The 18,704-nt window shown below is 52.0% G+C and overlaps 2 protein-coding genes across 2 annotated transcripts; both read right to left on the bottom strand.

Moving 5' to 3' along the window:
* Positions 1-298, bottom strand: N0V96_004553 (uncharacterized protein; the record flags this gene model as incomplete). The annotated part of the gene is made up of 2 exons (XM_053188618.2): positions 1-169; positions 231-298. 2 exons carry the CDS (start codon positions 296-298, stop codon positions 1-3), a joined length of 237 nt encoding a protein of 78 aa, XP_053054580.2.
* Positions 299-15,541: 15,243 nt separating this feature from the next.
* Positions 15,542-16,549, bottom strand: NMA1 (Nicotinamide/nicotinic acid mononucleotide adenylyltransferase 1; the record flags this gene model as incomplete). Its single annotated transcript, XM_053188616.2, has 2 exons — positions 15,542-15,643; positions 15,713-16,549. 2 exons carry the CDS (start codon positions 16,547-16,549, stop codon positions 15,542-15,544), a joined length of 939 nt encoding a protein of 312 aa, XP_053054578.2.
* Between the last annotated feature and the right edge of the window lie 2,155 nt (positions 16,550-18,704).

The raw sequence follows: 18,704 nt of genomic DNA, 5'->3' as shown, positions 1-18,704 counted from the left end.
TTATTTTTTGCCCTTGCTTGGTGCGGCAGTAATTTTACTCGTAGTCATGAGATCGCCAATGTACTTTTGGAGGAACTTGTTGTTGTTATCGAGCTTGTCGTGTTCTTCTCTGACGGCCTCGATGCGGTTAAAGATGGTCAAGAGCGAATCTTGCAAAGCCTTCGCATGTCTGTAGAGAGAGGTACTGTTAGTGACTGACGCGTCTCAACGTTGCAGAGGGTGTGGTTTACCTCTTGAGCTCTTCCCGCGCTTCCCTTCCAAGCGCTTCGATGTCTTCACTGGTCCTCCGTGGGCTCATAGCCCTCACGTCGTCGGGTCCAAACTCTGCATCTACTGGGCCCACTGCCGAGCTGTCCCGGGGTACCACCAGCGGCCCGCTGCTTTTTCTGCTGGGCAGCCGAGGTCGAATAGGAGTTGGCTGGTGGATGTGGTGCTCGTCGTGTTCGTGATCGACCGAAGAGGAAGACGAGCTTGATTGGGACCGCTCGATATGAGGAGGGAGATGCGATTGTTCGCTGAACTGTGCTTGGTGTTCGTTGTCCATGTTGACAACTTTGTCGAGTTGGCTGCTGTGGTTGTGCAGTGAAGTGGTGATTGTCGGTGAGAATACTGCGCGAGATTGCTGGCGTTTAGGGGATAGTGTGGGTTGGTTCGATTGCCAAGGGGCAGGAAAAGTTGGTTGCTGAAGAGCGAAGAGGGCGGCTCAAAAGGCAAATGTGGTTTGGAATGGATGCAACTCCGTCACCAGGCTCGAGTTGAGAAACGGGGTCTTGCCACCTTGTAAAGCAGGGTCAAGGCTCTCTGGAGCAGGCTCACAGTGGCGGAGGAGTCGAGGATGGCGGCGGAAGAGTCAGGTGGTTGCAAAGGTGGTATTAGTAGCGGTGATGGCGACGGGTGGTGGTGTATATGGGGGCGTGGATTATTATGGAATGTAGGGGTATTGGTGGTTGTATTCCGGAAGCAAGTAGGGTCCTACCGGTCTCGTAGGCAGGGACAGAGCCGGCGGCGGGAGGAGGGAAGAAGAGCAGATGAAAAGGAACAAGCCGAGTGTCGAGCAAAGGGGAAGAGGAAGAAAAAAAAGGCGCGGTGGGCCGCAACGGGTAGTGTATGACTATGAATGGGGGGCAGACGAGGTCTCGTGGGTGTGTGGGTGGGTTTTTGGGCAGCCTCTGCCTTTTTAATGTTCTGGCGCTCAATTTTCCCTCTTCCTTGTCACTTCGTCTTTGGGGAGGGTTCCGTATGGGTTCTTGGAAGAAATCGTCTCTCGCGCCGATTACTTCTCTTTTGCTGCTCCTTGAAGGTGGGGGTCGAATGGCAATCGGAATTTGAGGAGCGGGAGAAAAGAGAATAGAGACCCAGAGAATAGGTGACTGAGAGTGGGAATGTCGTGGAAGTAATACGGGATTGCGACGGTAGGGAAGACCGAGCGAGAGAACGGGGTGATGAGCAACAGCACGCCGTAGCTTAGGTAGGTATGTGTGTATGTATGTATGTACTCGGCAGCGTGCGGTTGCGTCGACGGTCGTGGTAGCTGTACAATGGAATGCGATCTGTGGGATTGGTAGAAAAGAGGTGAAAGGCTCGCAAATAGCTGGCCTTGGCTTGGGTGGGTTTTGGTTCAGACGTTGACGTTTACAGGCGGCCAAGTTGTCGCGATCTGCGGTACTCAAGACCAGTTTGCAGAGACTGGGATGCCCTCTTTGGCCTTTTTGGTTGGACTTTGATGACTTTGTGGTGTCGATCGGATTGGGGCCCTTGCCAGACTCCCACCCAATGTCGTAGGAGTCGAGGATTGAGTCTGCGGCAAAGGCAGAACGGGGAGGGGTGTTGGGGGCTTGGGAGCGTGGGTGTGCGAGCGAAGGCGCCTTGAGTGCTGCTGGGGGTGGTGGAGAGTGACGATGGATACGACAGGGGTATGGTTGAGAGGGACCACAACGCAACGACAGGGGCGGGACAGCAAATGTCCATATGGCAGGCGCAGACGTTGTAACTGGTTGTTATTCGTAGATTGGCCCAGTCAGGCTGAAGCGGTGTGGAGAAGAATGATGTTATCGCAACCGTTTTGTCGCCGTGCGTGTGTCGTGGGTTGTTCTGCCTCTGCAACTCTTTTCTCTGAGGAGAGGGAGAGGGAGAGGGAGCTTCAACTGGGACTGGGTTTGCTCGCTTTCCGAGGCTCGAGAGGTACTGCGTAGTTGGGTGTCTCCGTCATGCCGTGCGGCTTGGATGGTATTCCTTTGGGTATTCGCAGGTTCCCCTGGTCGGTGCGGAGCGAGCTGCAAAGAACTTGAGCTTGCCACTGTGACAATGTAGTCAGCTAGTGGCCAGGAAGCTGAGGATTGGGAGATGCAGCTGAGGGCCGTGATGCTGTGTTCCTGTGTCGAAGCACGGTGTGGATTGCACCAGCCATGTAGGAATGGAGTGCTATGAGTTGGCACTAACGCTTCCTGGTGTATGAGGGAGAAGCGGCATGGACGGCTCCCGTGTGATGAATGATTGACCGCCGAGTCCAGTGGAATTACGGGAGGGTCAGATCGGAGATGGTGAGGACAAGCTACCACACTGCACCGGCGCCACAGAGACCAGCGTTGCTTCGGAGAGATCTTGAGCGTGACCCAGTTCGTGATGCTGCTGCTGCTGCTGTCGTCACAGCAGTCTACTTATCACTGAAGTATGCAAGCAGGAAAGATGGCGGCGACTGTGGTCTTGGACCATGTAGTCTGATGGTCTGAATGGGGACTGAGGTCGAAAACAGGTGCGGCAAGAGCCCTTGAACCAGCCATATACCCATGGAAACAGAAACACGCCGAGCAGAAATAGTGTAATAGTGTGCAGTAGAGTGGCACGGCCTGGTTGGAATTTGAGATTGACGACAACCTCAGAGGGCGACGGCGTGTTTGTGATTGTTTGCGCCTGAGACGGATGAGACTGATGAGACGGACGGATGCCAGAGAGGGGGAAGGGCGGTACGTACCGAATAGCTCTGGTCACTGGTCACTGGACTTGTCCGTTGCCTCCAGAAGTTCAGCCTGGGGAGGAACGTCCAAGTACCTACCAACCTTACGGAGTACCTTACACAGTAGGCACCTTAATACGTAGTCTGTTGCTAAAAGCGTCCAAGTGCCCGGTTAGAATGGAAGGTGGAAGGAAGCATTTTGGGGGGCAACGATGAGGCAAGGAACCGCGCAAAAGATGGGGAAAGCAGGGAAAGACCTGACGTGGGAAGAGAGAAAGAAAAAAAAAAGAAGAGAAAATCTAGGTACCTAACAGGGAGGCTACCGCTTTCACCGAGAACGTGTGAGCCTGGTGTACGTACCTCGGGTCTTTCCTTCCATCATATTCATGGAAAGTAGTGTAGGTATCCCCGTACCGCACCGGCGGGTCCTTCAATTCGGTGTCTCTGACCCCCGTGCGCCTACAAATCTGGATACTTGACCATGTACCTTGGTACTTGTCCACTTGACCTGAGGCATTCCTTTTCTGCCCACATGTCACGCTGGCTTTCCCCACACATTGTGACGTTGGTCGGGCATGTCAGCACCGCACCCCGGTACGTATCGCAAGGCACATGATCTTTAGGTACCTATGGGAGATACGTACTCTGAACACCTAGGTAAGGTACCTAAGGTAGGTTTTCTTACGGTATCCCTTCCGTTGCTTTCTCTCCGGCTTCCTCGTCCACTTCCACTTCCCGTCCCGTAGCCAATGGCAATTTGCTGGGTGTCACCGTGCCACACCGGACGAGCTTCCGTTCTTCTCATCCTCATCCTCGGCCTCTCCTTCCATCCTAATTGCTCGTACTCCTCCGGGGCTTTCTCCTTTCTCTCCTCTCGCCTCTTTCACGATGTTTTTGACGACTCTGTAGCCTGGACTCGTAGTCTGCCCTATACTTGCCTACTGCCACGCCTGCCGCCTGCCTGTGATTTGCAATTCCAGCTTTTCACACTAGTAGGGTGCGACAAGACACTAAGGCAGGTGGTCCGGAGTCTTGCCGACGTCGCTCCATGTAGCAATAGCAATACAATGCGTCTCGCTGAGAATGTTCCAGTCTTGAGACTACAACTTTTCCCATATTAAATGATTACAATCGTGGACCGAAATGCCCCCGTCTACTCAGAACTTGTGCTGGTCGAAATCTGCCATTTCGCATATGCCACCCCTCGCCTCCATCACTCCCTCTTGACTCCTTGAGTCGTAACACTGCTGTGCGACCATTAATGCCGCCGATCCCTTACATTACTGCCTCCTCCTGCTTCTCTTCTGCTCGGCATCATCCAAGTAGTCACCCACCACTACCGCTGAGCGATCCAGAAGAAATCTCCAATGGAGAAACAAAAGCAACGGCTTGCCGAGATGCCTCGCTGATTCATCAATAAATACCTATCAAGCCTTACACTGTCGCACTTGTCACCCGCCTGTACACATACAAATGGGTAGTAGAGATACTGCTCAGATATCAGGACTTGTCTTCCCTGACCTCCCACAAGGACCCTGGATCTCTAATCAACCAACCCAACAACACGCTACACTATATTGGAGCGAGCTGAGCAAATGCTGTTTAGAAGTCAAACGAAACCTACCCTTGGTGTCTGCGTCTGCACCTACGCTGTGGCTCTGCACCCGCTGCCCGCGTCTTGTTGGACCAAGTGATCATGAACACCAAGGCAGATGGGGACGGGGTAAGGATAGCAGCAGTACAGATACAGAGCACGTACTTACGGAACGTGCACAGAGTATGCATTTCTGCCCGTCGACACAAGTAGGGATACTTGGGAATCTCCGCCGTTGAACCCCTGCCAGTCCAAATTAGCTGATCAGCGCCTGTGACGCCATACCCTCCAAGGTCAAGACTGATACCCTCGATCTCCACCACCCACAACAGGAACTTGAGAGCTCAGAATTGGGCTGCGGAGACGCATCCATCGATCCCATCCACAATGCGAATACAAACTGAGATTTGTCTGCCGCCAAGCTCAACGCCTGACTTCTCACTGGCGCGCGAACCTCCCCGCCGTCCACTCCCGGCAGACAGCAGCCGGTTTGGCGGCGTTGGCGCCCTCCACCCGTCCCCGTCTTACCACTCTTGACTCTCGAGTTTTTGCCTACGGATACTGCCAGGAGACAGGCGGTTATTATCATGAATTCGTTTCCAGCACGAGAGCGGTCCGGTTCCCATGGGACTGCCTGCCTGCCTGCCAGTTGGGCCGGTGAGGCGTGCCTGCTCAACTGCTCACTCAGCAAGACTCAAAAACATCATGAGGAACCACGCTAAATATCCGTATCCGTACAAAGTATACGAAATATATACGGATACACCACGCTACGCATCGTACGGGGCATGCGAGGGCCGCAGGTCGCGAGCGAGGTGGGGGTTTACGGTCCCTTTTTCTTCTCACAATGGAGCAGCCGTCCCGCTCTCAACCGTTTTCTCCCAATCCTGATCCTCCCGTTTCGCGTGTCACGCGGCCAAGACGATGAGAGACTCGCCCCAGTAGCAACATGTCGTGACAATGACATGACGAAGAAAGAATTTCTTTTCATCACCAGCGACACTCTGCTCGACTCCAACCTCACGTCACCAACTCCACAGAGCCGGAAGCCGACACTGTACGGCTTTGGGCATCCACGATGCTTATTCCAAGACACTAACCAACAAAAGCAGCCGCCAGCGGTGAAATCCACGATGCCACTCTGTCACATTCCGGGATACCGACCGCTGTCCGCAAAGATGACAGGATCCCTTCCCTCCCACTAGGGCAGGCCCCCAAAACTCAGTCGTCCAGTGACTCCCCACCCACCCAGGACCCTCTCGGCCCCGTTCCTACATTAGAACAACCGCCCGACCCAGGTAATATTCAACGCGACGTTGTACAGGATGTATACTAGTTGTTGCACTTGCACACTACATTAGCTTGGCCAGCGCCACGGGTCCGACTGGGAACAAGAGACGGGGAGCACTGCGTAACGCAGGGACAAAGAAAGCAGCACAAGGCAGAACTAGCAAGGAAAGGCTCACCGGCCAGGTAACCGAGAGAGCAAGCCGCTTGCTCGCCTGTTTGCTTCGCTGCACTTGCATGCACTGACCGCAATGGAAACCCAATGGTTGAGGGAGAAACCGAGAAAGAAGCATATCCTTTGTGTGTCTCCGATGCAGGGACCCCAGAGAGACAGACTGAGATCTCGGATGGCTTTTTCTTCTCTCCCGCTACACTTCCACGCTTCTTTCAAGGGCCACCTTTCTCCCGATTATACTAGTTCTCATCCATGCTCTCCGGGGCCTACGGATGGACACCTTACAGTACGATAGGCTGGCCTCCCTCAGGGACGTTTTGCCTCTTCTTCTCCCCAAACTATCGACGGAATCGCCTGTACGGATCTTTACTCTTTACTCCCCCTAAACACAAAGATCGGGGGTTTGAACCCTCCCTGAGTACGGAGTGCTTCGTGCCCCTCAAGCAGTTTGCCTTAGCTATGACGCGGTTGCTGGCGGCTGAGAACACGTCCGACGACTGCTCCCCATGGATTCTGGCATTATGCCCGCCTGCGCCTCCAAGAATGGCCCCGGCGCCACAACCGTCGCATCTGACAGGCTGTGAACTTTCAACTCTCCTCCACCACTACCAGGAAACCTGACACACCGAGAGGGGCCTCGGACAAGGTACCCCGGAGCCCCTGGCATCGGCCGAGTGATGTCATCGGATCAGCGGCCGAAACTTGTCTTTCATTTCATCAGCCTCTCAGATAGTTTGCTTCGTGCCCTCTGTTTTGCCTCTCGCCATGCAGCAAGTGGAAGCCTATCTCCCTGCACCGCTCCGACAAATCACGAGTCAATCCTTCTGCCCGTCTGTCGCCGTCATCCAACACTTACACAAGTCTCTGACCTCTTCAAGCGTGTGACCGCGGATCCTGAATTCTTTTTCCATACTGCCCACCGGCGCCGTTTCACCACCTCAACTACATGTCAACATCCTTGGCCAAAGGAGGCAGACAGCAGAGCAGCAGACACGCAGTTTCTGCACTGTGTATGGTATGGGTATCATAGGCATTCACAAGCACGGCAATATAGGCATGGGAGCCCTCGTCAACTCTCCGCAACAGAGCAATAGCTGATCCTCTCGAACCTGCATGCGAATGGCTGTATCCAAGCACTTCTCTCACATGGTTCAACCTTTCAGCGGGGCTGGCTGATGGCCTTGCTTGGTACTGACCGTCTGGGATAGGATTCGCACAATTGTACCACCAGAAACACGCTTCTCTCGGGCTTGCGATTGATATCCTCCGTTGGTCGAAGCTAAGAGCAGATCTCTATTCGCTAAGCTGCCACCGCTGGTGAGGAGCAGATCATCATCGTCTACCCCCCTTTCTCCGTTGTTGTTCGATACTCACGTCCCAAACGGTCATGTACCTACACCGGGCATGGCGGGCGGACGGATCATCACCGCGTCCTGTGCATATCGTCAGGCGGTCTGACTTTTGCAGCAATAGCATCGTGTGTTGGCAATGGGCTACCAATGTCCAATGGTAGAATGAACACGATGGTTCCACTTGCAAAGTCCCCAAATCCACTTCTCCATCGCACAACCTTTGAGTTATCTCCATCCGTCCATTCCTGACTATTCCAACAAACGTCGGCCAAGCATCCGGTTTTTTGCTCAACGCACAGCCTGCCGTGTTGCAACCTCGTCTGGCATTCCCCGGCAACAGACCAACATCTCTCCTGTGCTCAGCGTCCGAAATTAACATCTTTCCCGACTGGAAATAAGTCAATAACAAGGACATACCCATATTAACTTCCTGTAAGCCACCCGGCGAAAGCTCCGAAAAGCAGGAATGCGAGCATGGCATTCTGCAAAAGCCCAAGGTCTCTTGAATTTCCACCATCTTCCAGGCTCATACAGTGTTAGAGCAACCGGTTTCTCACAATGTTTCCGTCTTCCCTGTCATCTAGAGAGGACCCTTTCATTTTCCTTTCCAGCCTTTTGCCAAATCAGTCTCCCCCCTTCCCCCTCCTCAGATTCCGAACGAGGTAATGGGAACAAGCGATCGGCGGTGCCCAGCATGAAAACCGACGCCCGGCACTCTGAACAGCAAAGCGACGATCCCACAATAAGCCCGACTCAGCCGATCGTCTCCGGCCAATGGCATTCCCGGTATGGGGATCGTCATCAAAAGGGAAAATCCAAGGGGTGGTTGTCAGTGCTGCACTCTTCCATGTCTGCGTGGACGGTTCAGGTTCCGGCAGGATATTGTTGCAACGCTACAACGTCGCTCGCACTGCGATGCCCTATCATGAATACTTCTCACATCTCATCAGCAGAACATATCAGGAACAGGATGTCTCCTGTCACACTCGCCCACAACCATTCGACAGAACGGCTTCGAATCCCCTTTCATTCGCATACTCGACCGCCAGACCAACACCGTACACGCCGTTCTGCCCCGCCCCCAAGCCGGGGAGAGACTCGGGATATCCTACGAATTTCGGACCACGGACAACATGTTGGTGGGATCATGGCCGTTCTTCTTGCCGCCCACCCGTGCCAGCGGCTTCCCTGCATTATTGTGTGTGCCATGTTTCGTCACCCGCGCAGGTCCCCTTATCATACGGTTCTATTCATTGTTCCTCCTTCTCCCCAGCGACTCTCGGACACAAGCTCGCCCTGAACAGACATCCGTGGTTCCTGGCTCTTCTCCGCTGTACTTGTTGGGATAGGCAGCACACTCTACACACATCATACAAGCGCGCCCCGGACGGCATGAATGCCGGGGCCACGGAGCGGGTCAGATGAGACCGGACGGCGACTTCCTATGACCGTAGACGCGCAATCTACTTGTTTTTTGGTTCTTCTTCCCCGCCCGCCGGGACCAACGCCCAGGTTGCGAGTTGGTCACAGAGTTGCTGCCCAGCGGCGACGGCGGAGGGAGGCTACGGCGATTTCGCAAGTCCCCGTTTCTCGTATTACCGTCGTCACCCTGTCTTTTGCCATCCGGTGCCGTGGCGCCGACTTGTTGCACTTTCTCTTGGCTTTTTCTGCTTTCGGCTGATTTTTCTTCCATTGCCACGAGGTAAGTGGGAATAAGTAAGTTAAGCGTTTCTGCCTGCCAAGGGACGTCCCAACGCCAACCCCGGATCGTGACCAACTCCTCAGTGCCACCCCACCAACGACATGTACTTGCTCACTGCTTCCCAATCCAGAGCATTCGCCGCCTCGGATCCTTTCTCGGCGATCCGGGGCGACAAGGCATCATATGTACGAAGTATCTCACGTGCAGATATCTAGTCTGCTCGGAAGCCGTCCGGGATTTTGCTGAACCGGATCACAGTAATTCAGGTTGGTACTTGCAGATAGAAGAGATCCAATTATTTGGCCAAGGGAATGGATCCTCAAGAAGACACGCGGTGAGATTCTGGCGTTTGCGTGAGATTCGCGTCGGCTCCGCGTAACCATGGCGAACAAAGGAACCGGGAAATTTTTTCAATGGCAATCTTATGACCCCACGTGGATTTTCCAGGTATTGCCAATTGGGAGAGTATCTGCAAGCCAAGATTTCGATTCCCAGCTTCGGGATCCAAATACCATGGACTCTGGGAGGGTTTCCCAGATCCAACCAGCCATAGGTCCCCTTTGCTTCGGTCGTGAAAGTTTATTGCAAGTTTTGCAAATTGTAACGAGCCAACCCGTATGGATCTTTCCGGGTTTTTTCGAATGGGGAAAACCTGGCATCAAGTCGCAAGTGCAACGTCGAACGGGCTTCCAACGTGGTAATGGCCCAATGGGTCTTCAAAAGCTTGACTCAGCTGAGAGTCTGAGCCCAAAGCTGGTGGCACGGGGTGAATAAAGAGGAACCAAGTAATTTAGCAGCTTTCTCCATAACTGTTTGTATGTTCTTTCGTCGGAGGATTTCATCCAGGTGGCTCCTTGGGAGTTGAATGTTGGGGTTTCCAGGTTGACTTCCCCCATTCCCCTCCATATGCAGAGGGAAACTTTACGGTTCTTGTAGGCAACGATCTTCTTACCTCTGGTAGAAGCGTCAACGGCGTCAACGGCGTCGCGAGTGAAGCCCCTTCAAACGCGAGATATGTGTTTTCTCTTTTCTGCGCATATCGCGGCTGCATCCTCTGAAAAGGTATTGTTATCGTCAGTGGGATGGATTGCTTCGGATAGGTGTTCCTTTGAGTTTGGTTGGCTAGCTGGGTTCTCATCGGCATCTGGATCTATCTTGCTTTCCCGTGATACACACGTCATGAAATGTGGGATAAGCGCGCGGAGAGTGAGTTTCGCGGTAGAGTTTCCCACTCTGAGACGAGATAAAGACTGCCCGCGTTCGGGGAGAATGAAAGGAGAACGTTATTCGTGATCCCTCATACGACAGAGCAGGGTGAGATGAGTGAGATTCCTCCGAAAGATAGTAGAAAAGGCTAAATTGGTTGAATCGGTGACGACTACACTCCGTCCCCACGGTTTGGGGAAAGGGGTCCCAAGGGTTCGATACTGGGGTCTTACGAGAGGATGGATGTGTTTAGTTTGAGATGGTTGGAGGGGACATGCTGACTCTTTTGGGTTATTATACTTTGGGCCTGCGTGTTGCATGTGCAAATGTGCGTGTTGTCCGCTTGGCAAGCTCGTGGTAGTGCTCACTGCGTGCTGCGCATCTAATGGGAAGAGGGGAAAGTCAATTCTGCTCCGGCGGACTCAACTCCTAAGTTTCTTGAGCAAGGGAGATGCCAAAATGCTATTGGCTCAAGGTTTCCCTCCCTGGTCTTGCGTCTGCATGTGGTATTAGGTTTGAGGCCGAGTTGGAGATATTGCGTGATGGGTTTGGCGATTTTTGACGCTTACTGGATTAGGAGTTTACGAGGATTTGGACATGAATGATGACAAGAACGAATTTGAGGGATATATTTTATTGCAAACTAGCGGGCATAGTCATACTGGACCCTGCCGAGCTCTGTGAGATGTCTTGGCTGAACTGAGAAACTGTATAGTAAGTCTATGTTTTCAAGTGGCATGTGGAAATTGTGATTTCAATTGGCAATATGATTCTCTGAATAGGCTTATGTATCAAATCAACTTTCTCACTTTACCATGTTGCCCAGAGATATGTTTATGATGAGAGTGACAATTTAAATCACATCAATTCTTGTACTAAAATCAAGGAGAGAGGGCTCGTCGTTTCCGACTTTAAAATACCAAGACATTATTGATCATTCCGCCTCAAAAGTTGCTAAAATTCTACCATTGGGTTTTACTTCGCTAGAAGGCTCAGCTGTAAAACTCTGGTTGTCTACACTTTTGTATGAATATTTAGAAGATCTCGGGCTCTTTCATAGACTGATGGCGTCTGGAATTTAACTATGTTCTAGATTTGTAGCTGCCATTTTATAAGCTCTTCGCACTAAGCAAGTGACCACAGCATGACTATGAGCCCTATGATCAGTTCCTAGCTTATTTGAAGAATTTCCTTCGAGCCCATAACTTGATGTTTCTTCTCTTTGAACTTGGAGACGACCCTTGAAGCAAATTTTGGTGTACTTAAAGTTTCCCAAAACATAGATGACCGAAACGGATCTGTATTGCTGGGGCTACAGAAGTTGTGAGAGCTTATCATGCTCGTACATTTCCGCAAAGACAACTTCTATCTCTAGGCCTAGAGTTGCGAGATCGCGCAATATGTATTCACTTAATACAGCTATCGCAAAGCGGCGATCGGTTTCGAGTGTTTGGAGCCAAGGTACAGATTGGGAAAATTTGGGTTGTCAGAGTATGGTTGAACGCGAAGATGCCTTCAACTTTTAAGAGGCATGCGTAGTTTGATGCGAATAAAGGGTGTAGTAATTTGAATTGTATCCCGTTGATTCTGGCTGTTCAAGGTTTACTATGACCCATATCGCCCATGACTTTCGTTCGAAAAGAATGTAGATTTTGGACACCCGTAGCAACGTAGTATAAGCGATCCAGACAAGATCTTCTGGCTCACTATTTCAGAGCTTCCTTGACGTGAGACTTACGGTTGTCCCAAATTGAGCAAATTAGGTGGTTGTCTTTCCATATCGTATCTAGTCGGCTTCGTGCTGGATACACCCAGTTCATCTACTCCCAGCTAGCTAGCTTTCCTTACGTAAAAGCTCCCCTAATCATTTGTATTTGATTCACTGCGAGTATCACCACAATCTTAGTGGATCTGTCTCTCCGTGATTCCTTCAACTGTCTCCAAAGATTTCGCGGGTCATGGAGACTTAGTCGCAAGCCCTAGATGTCGAACTCCCCCATCTTGCCACACTCCGAGGACTCTCCTGGTGATTTCCACGAATACCAAGTGGTGTTTCCCGTTTTGAAGGAGAATTATGAAGAATGTCCTTAGGTTTTATTTCTTTGACTTCCTTCCTTCATATCCATTGCGTTGTTTGCAATCTTGCAAACAATCCAATATCGCTACCAACAAGAGGTGCGTTTTAAACCTTTGACTCGTGGAAAGGAACGCTACTCTTCAATTATTTCTGAGACAAATATTCAAAAGACCACACTCTTTATTTCTATTCTGCTATAATTTCTTCCATCGCCGAGGCCCTCAGTTGACTTCCACGCCTCGCCTTTCCTCCGTCGCCGGCGCCTTTGCCTATCTCTACCAAAGCGTTTGAGGCTTTCACAACTCTCATCTATCTGTTGGTTATCTAATATATCATGGCCATGACCGGTATCTCTTTTCAAACGGTGTCTATCTTTGTCCTGCCGGCTCTGGTTCAATGTTCCACAGGTTGAAGCCGGTGTCAGTGTTCTCTCCCATCCCCATTGGGATTCATCTAAAGCTGATATAGCACCTCAGCAACGAGTCAACCTGCGTGAAGTTGTGCTACTGTGACAGAATGACAAGGTATTCGTCGACTTCCTGACCCGGACAAGCCCTTGGACAGCAATGGCTGCACCTTCCTTGGGGTCTTCAACTTACCGGGTGACCTCAGTTATGGTAGCTCTAGTCACGATCTTGAGCGTATCTCGAGCGATCAATATCTCATCTATTGATTTGCTAAGTCTTCCCTCGTGGGAACCACTAGCATCAATGTTCCGCTGGAAAGCTCTGGTTTCCGAGAATTAGCCCCCCTCCCCCCGCGCAGTCATTGAAGAATACTTCATAAACACTTGCAAAGTGGTGGCATCAGTCTGCCGGGAACGCGGAGATACCTTCAAGAACGTTGTTACTACACATCCTTACCGCAATAAGATGGCTCTACAAGAGGTGTTCCTAGGACTTCTTCAAGTTATTGCTCCAGTCGTGCTAATGAGTGACTCCAGCTTGGTTGATGAACCCGTGCCCTTGGCCACGACTTACTGCAGAATCTTTCCCGCTGAATCGACGGGAAAGTAGAGATGGTTCATCGACTGCTTGTTCTTAAATTTGGTGCGAATTGTCTGTCAGGATGTTTTTTGTCTTTTGAAGCCGAGAATGGGGATTCGTTGACTAAGTTGATTTGATCGACAGCGTACGGCTGTCTTTCTAGCTTAAGCGGAAGAATTCAGAGAGCGGCAGCGTCGAGAAACCCGACTTCTACTACATCAACACTGGCATCGAGATAGACTAGCCCGGCGCATATGGAGGCGTAGATTATCGCGCCTTACCTCATCGAGCAAGCGATTCGAATTGACCTTGGCGGAAAAAGCATGATTTCAGACGATGATGACGAATTGGAGACTGTTGTAAAGGCGATTATGGCACAGCTCCAAGAGAAGCATAAGGCCAAGCAGACCGGCAGCAGAGCAGTCCAAGTGCGCGGCGCAAACCGCACTTGAAAGTGCAACGCTGACGAAGCGCAGAAGCTCTTTTGACAGCGCTTATTGCTAGGGCTTGTATATCATACAGACGTACCTGGATAACTTGCGTCGTCTCAAGGGAGGCTGGGACGTTGCGACTGCTATTGCTCTCACCGGTAGTAGCTTCGAAAACAAGGCTGTCCCGAATGAGGTCAAAGACTTGATTCGATACTGGAAGGACATGGACGACGGAAAATTTACCATCTTCAACAGTCATAGCCAGGCTGACTTCCTGTAAGGGTATCCCTCAAAAATGTCTTATAAGAAAGCCAAGTCTGCCGGACGGAAGGAAGTAGGTGCACTGCTTCGAGAAAGTACTTACTCGCATCTCACTAAGCAGCTCGACTGCTGCCGCCAGGGGCGAAGCCCTAGTCAATACTTATTATCAAGAGACTGTCCGCCAAGTCCTAGACGAAGGTGCCGCGCTCATCCTCCAAAGCACGTCTCCCGGCTCGAAATAGACTCAGCGCTTTCGCCTTCATAAAGGGGTGTCCAACAAGGTCAGATTAAATAACCCTTCGAGCATGACTATAGCCTGCAAGCCTTGCCAAGCTTCTGACGACGGTAACTACTACCAGTACAAGGCGGGGGACGGCACTTAAACCCTCTGTTATCTGCCCAACATCGGAACCTCCTGGATCTAAGAGTACACGATTGGTTACTTCGGTTCCGAATCTTAGCTGAGACGGGATAACCTCATGATTCTTAGCGTCATCACCACGGGTGCTAGCGCCAATCCCGTTTCGCGGGATTGCCGCTTCAAGATTCCCGTCAATATGGATCTTGGTGGGAGGACCCTGACGATGGACGCCAATTCCGAATGGAAGCCTGGCGGTACAAGTAGCCCAGGCCGCTGGCCTCTTGTCACCGTCGCAAAGATCATCAGGTACTGACGACGAAGGCGCGATTTGAATGATTGAATAGGAATCATCCGGACAACTGGCCATTATATGGTAGTGGGAGAAGCCACAAAGGAGGGTGAGCCCCAAAGGGTATTGGCTTTTAGTCTGATAAACGCACCTATGCGTACATAGGCCTCATTTCAGGGTCTGTCGACTTTGTCAGCGGTTGTGGAGAGGGTAGCCTCACTCACGTAGACCGTAGATAGCACTCTTGAAGTGCCCCAGTGGCTGTTAAGGACCAAGATCAAGCCTATGATACCTATCGAACCATGAAAGCCATCAATCGAGGCTTTTGGTTAGTCGCTTATACATGAACACACAGCGCGCTGCTGTCCACTTCCGACGGTCTTGTGCTAGTCCGCCCTCCCGTTCCTCGGCATCTAGACCGTCGGATAGTAGACATCACGGGTCGATGGTTCGACAGACTCATGATAGGGAACGCAAGAGACCTTCATGGTCCCGAAGATGGGATGGGGGCATCTTGATTGTTCAATGGGAGAAGTCCCTGTAGTCCAAGATAAATATATCTCGCTCTTCTTAACAAAGCCCGCCCTATGCACCTAATTAAACCCATGAAAAAAATAACAGTAATGGAAATGGATAGACTTTGTGCCGTCGTCTCATAAAACCCAAACGCTGATAACCACGCCATTTGTTCTCCTTGCTTCTCTGCCTCCTCTTGGCTCTTTGATCTTTTCTGTCTCGTCTGGATCTGGATCGTTTCTCTCGCTTCTCGCTTCTGTCTCGCTCTCTCCTCTTTTTTTCTACAAACTCCCACGGGGTGTATGACCGCAACACCTCCCGTTCAGCATTTGAAACAATCGGAAATCATTCTTATTGCACCTCCTTCTCCTTTCCCTTCTCATTCGTTGCTGTGTCGTCTTCGTTGTAGAGGCCGTGCTCGTCAATGTACTTGATGACTTCAGCAGGGATGAGCTAGAAATATGTTAGCTGTTGGTTGCCTCCAAGGCGTTTGACGTTGCTTTTGGGTGGTTGGAAACTCACGTAGTCGATGCTCATGTTCCTCCTCAGCAACAATCGAATCTTGGTACTCGACACATCGTTGGGAACGACTTGCGGAATATAGTAGATCTGGTCCTCGTACTCCTTAAGGTTACCAAGGGCCTCATCAATGTTCACGCCAGCTCTCTCAAGCACAAAGGCGCCAAAGTCGCCGAGGATGTGTCTCAAATCGGAAGGTGACCAGACGCCCGGCTGACTCATCGTATTGATCAGGTCGGCGCCAGCCAGCACGGCAATACGCACGCGCTTCCCGTTGCAGCCGCCGCGCTTGACGTTGATTTCGTGCTCAAAGTGATCGAGGACGAGGGCGGTGGGCACGTAGGCCGTCTGCTCGGCCTCCCAAGGGTCAACCATGAGGAAGCGCGAGGTCTGCTCGGCGGCGATCTCGCACATGCGGCGGCGGTGGCAGGCGGGTGCGAGGCCGCGCTTCTTGTAGGCGTCGGAGACGGGGGAGAGGTAGGAGCCGATGAGCTCAAAGTTTGTGTTGTAGCGGACGTAGTCTGCCGCCATGACGGCCATGCGCAGGTGAAGGAAGGTGATGGGGCTGTAGGAGCCGGGAGCGACGAGGACGAGGGGCTCGCGGTCGGGTTCGGATTGCTGGAGGCGGAGGCGGTGCTCCGGGAAGGAGTAGCCGGGGGGCGCCATGGCCTCGATCTCCTCGGGGGTGGCGACCATGGTGAAGGTTCGCGAACGGGAGTTGGCGGCGGTGATGGCCGCGGCGAAGGGGTTGTTGCTGCGCGGCGTGCTGAGACGCCGGAGAGTGGTCAACGGACGGTGGTAGTAGGCTGAGGGCGGTAAAAGCCGGAAACCAGCTCTCATCAACTTTTCGCTCTATTCCCTTGGGTTGCTGTGCCTTTGTCGTCGGTCGTCGGTCGTCGGTCGGATGACTGGTTGGATAGTAAGGTGGTCCTGTAAGAGGAGAGAATGGGTATCGACTATGGGTAGGGCGGGGAGGAGCTAAGGGAAGGTCGGCGAGGGCTCCGTGATGTTCCTTGAGGGGTTCGGTGTCTCGGAATGCGGCTATCGGTTCGGTCGGTGCCTGGACCAAAGGCAGCAGCGGGCGGAAGGGGACGGGGGACGGAGAATGACGGGATCTGCCTGTGAAGAAAAACAAGAGGTGGAATTGGTCAGCCTCGCGCCAAGTACGTCATGCGGCGATGGTGAATAAAATAGGAAATGCGATGAAAAGCGTACCTGTTTTTATTGTGCTGAACAGTTGACGCTGGTCAAGGTAATTGAACAGTGACCTTTGGGGTTTTTTTCTTGGGACGACGGGAAAATGGACGTTTCTGGTTGCTGAGGGGTGTGTTTTGGAGTTTCTGAGTTCCGGTCGGGGATTGCGTGACTAAGGTTAAGAATGACACTGAGACTGCCCTTCTTCTGGGGGGATAAAATATCTCGTTTTGGTTCTGAACAGGCGCAGAGGCTGGGGGGAGGGAATGAAGTGGGAGACTGGAAGCGGGAGTGGGAGTGGGAAGTGCGTGCGTATGTGTCCGTGGGTGCGTGGGACAGCGTTGCGGCAGTGCGGCGTTACGGCGTTCGTCGCAGTTGGTGGTGCAGGGCGGGACGCAGGTGCTTCGCATCGAGGGGTTAGCGGGGTTACCTACCTGGAGGGTTAGGTTTAGTCATCCAAGCACCCCGCCGCGGGATACTCTGTGATTGGCGAGGCTGTACGTCGGCCGCATCGGAGAAAGACCGGTACCATTGCGGAATTGCTCCAGGCCCCGGCATCTCCGTCTTCGGGGCTTCCTACCTTGCTAGTGATGATAATTAATTGTTCTTATTATTCTATCCTTTAGCTATTTGTTTTACTGGCATCTCGAAACTGGTACGAAAGTATGCATTGGCAAATATCTCCAACAAGAGGCACTTCCAGGTTCTGGAGGCCTACGATGCATTTCACGGCGTCAAGTGCCGAGGTGAGGGGTAGGCGAGGTGCGAATGGTCGACCGGCAAAGGCCGTTATCACCGGCAGGTTGCGCTTACCCAGTTCCTTCCTTCCCTTGAAGTAAGGTAATCAATGGGAACTGCCCGGAAAGGAGCCTGGTCCATGAATTCAGGAATTTCCGATCAATAAACAGGGTTAACTGCTGAGGATCCATCATTAAGGCACCTGAAGTCTGGAGAATGCTCTAAGGTAGTCTCAACGCTGAGATGCTTCAGAGCTACTCCGTACCTTGCACTGTATTTGTACGACGGTGTTCTTTCTGTCCTGAAGAACGTCCCTCAGCCGCATGTTAGCTCTTGCTATGGATTCATGCAGAGGCATCAATCTCGTTCAAAGTCTTATCTCATGAGTATCAAATTAGCAGCCTCGGCCAACGCAATTCATTCCCAACAATTTGCCCAGCAGAGCAATAAGTCCTGTTTCTCGTGCCAGAGAGATCGACGAACTCAACTCTGAAGAACACGTGCCCCAGCTTCCTCACCCGCTTTATGCTGTCTCACTACCCCAACCTCACCAACGTGTCGTGCGTATGCGTGTGTGCAAGGGAGACCGAGTCGGTCGAGAACTTTAACATCCGTCACCCACGTGACTCACGCAAACGGCGCGTGACCATAGTGCTTTTGAAGAAAACTAGAAGAGGGTTTTCGCATTGCCATCTTTTGACCGCAACATCTCCCCTTGTCTCCGACATCGCCGCTCCCCCAGCTCTGGAATCTAAAGTACCTAGTGGTAAGGTGGTTTCTCAGCTGTTGCTTTGGGAATTTCCTAGCGCTTCTCAGGGCGCTCCAATTGCCATGCTGCCGTTTCACTCGCCTGGGCCAAGACGGTCCCCAAGCTTCCCCCGGCACGAGCTGTCCGATTTTGCCAAGCAAACGCCCAAGGTAAAAAAAAAAAAAGCTTTTTCGGCGAAAAGGCCAATCGCCGTCCTCACTCACATCTCTCAAAATTTACTCCCCAAAATGAGTCAAGGTCGACCAGATTGAGTGAGATTCCGAAGGTTGTCGGAATGAGGAGGTTTCGCTTAGC

The sequence above is a fragment of the Colletotrichum fioriniae genome, assembly GCF_027942845.1.
Source record: "Colletotrichum fioriniae strain IMI 355084 chromosome Unknown scaffold_4, whole genome shotgun sequence".
NCBI classification, from domain to species: domain Eukaryota; kingdom Fungi; phylum Ascomycota; class Sordariomycetes; order Glomerellales; family Glomerellaceae; genus Colletotrichum; species Colletotrichum fioriniae.
Note: the sequence above shows the minus strand (reverse complement) of the source record. Positions and strands in the feature narration are given on the sequence as shown.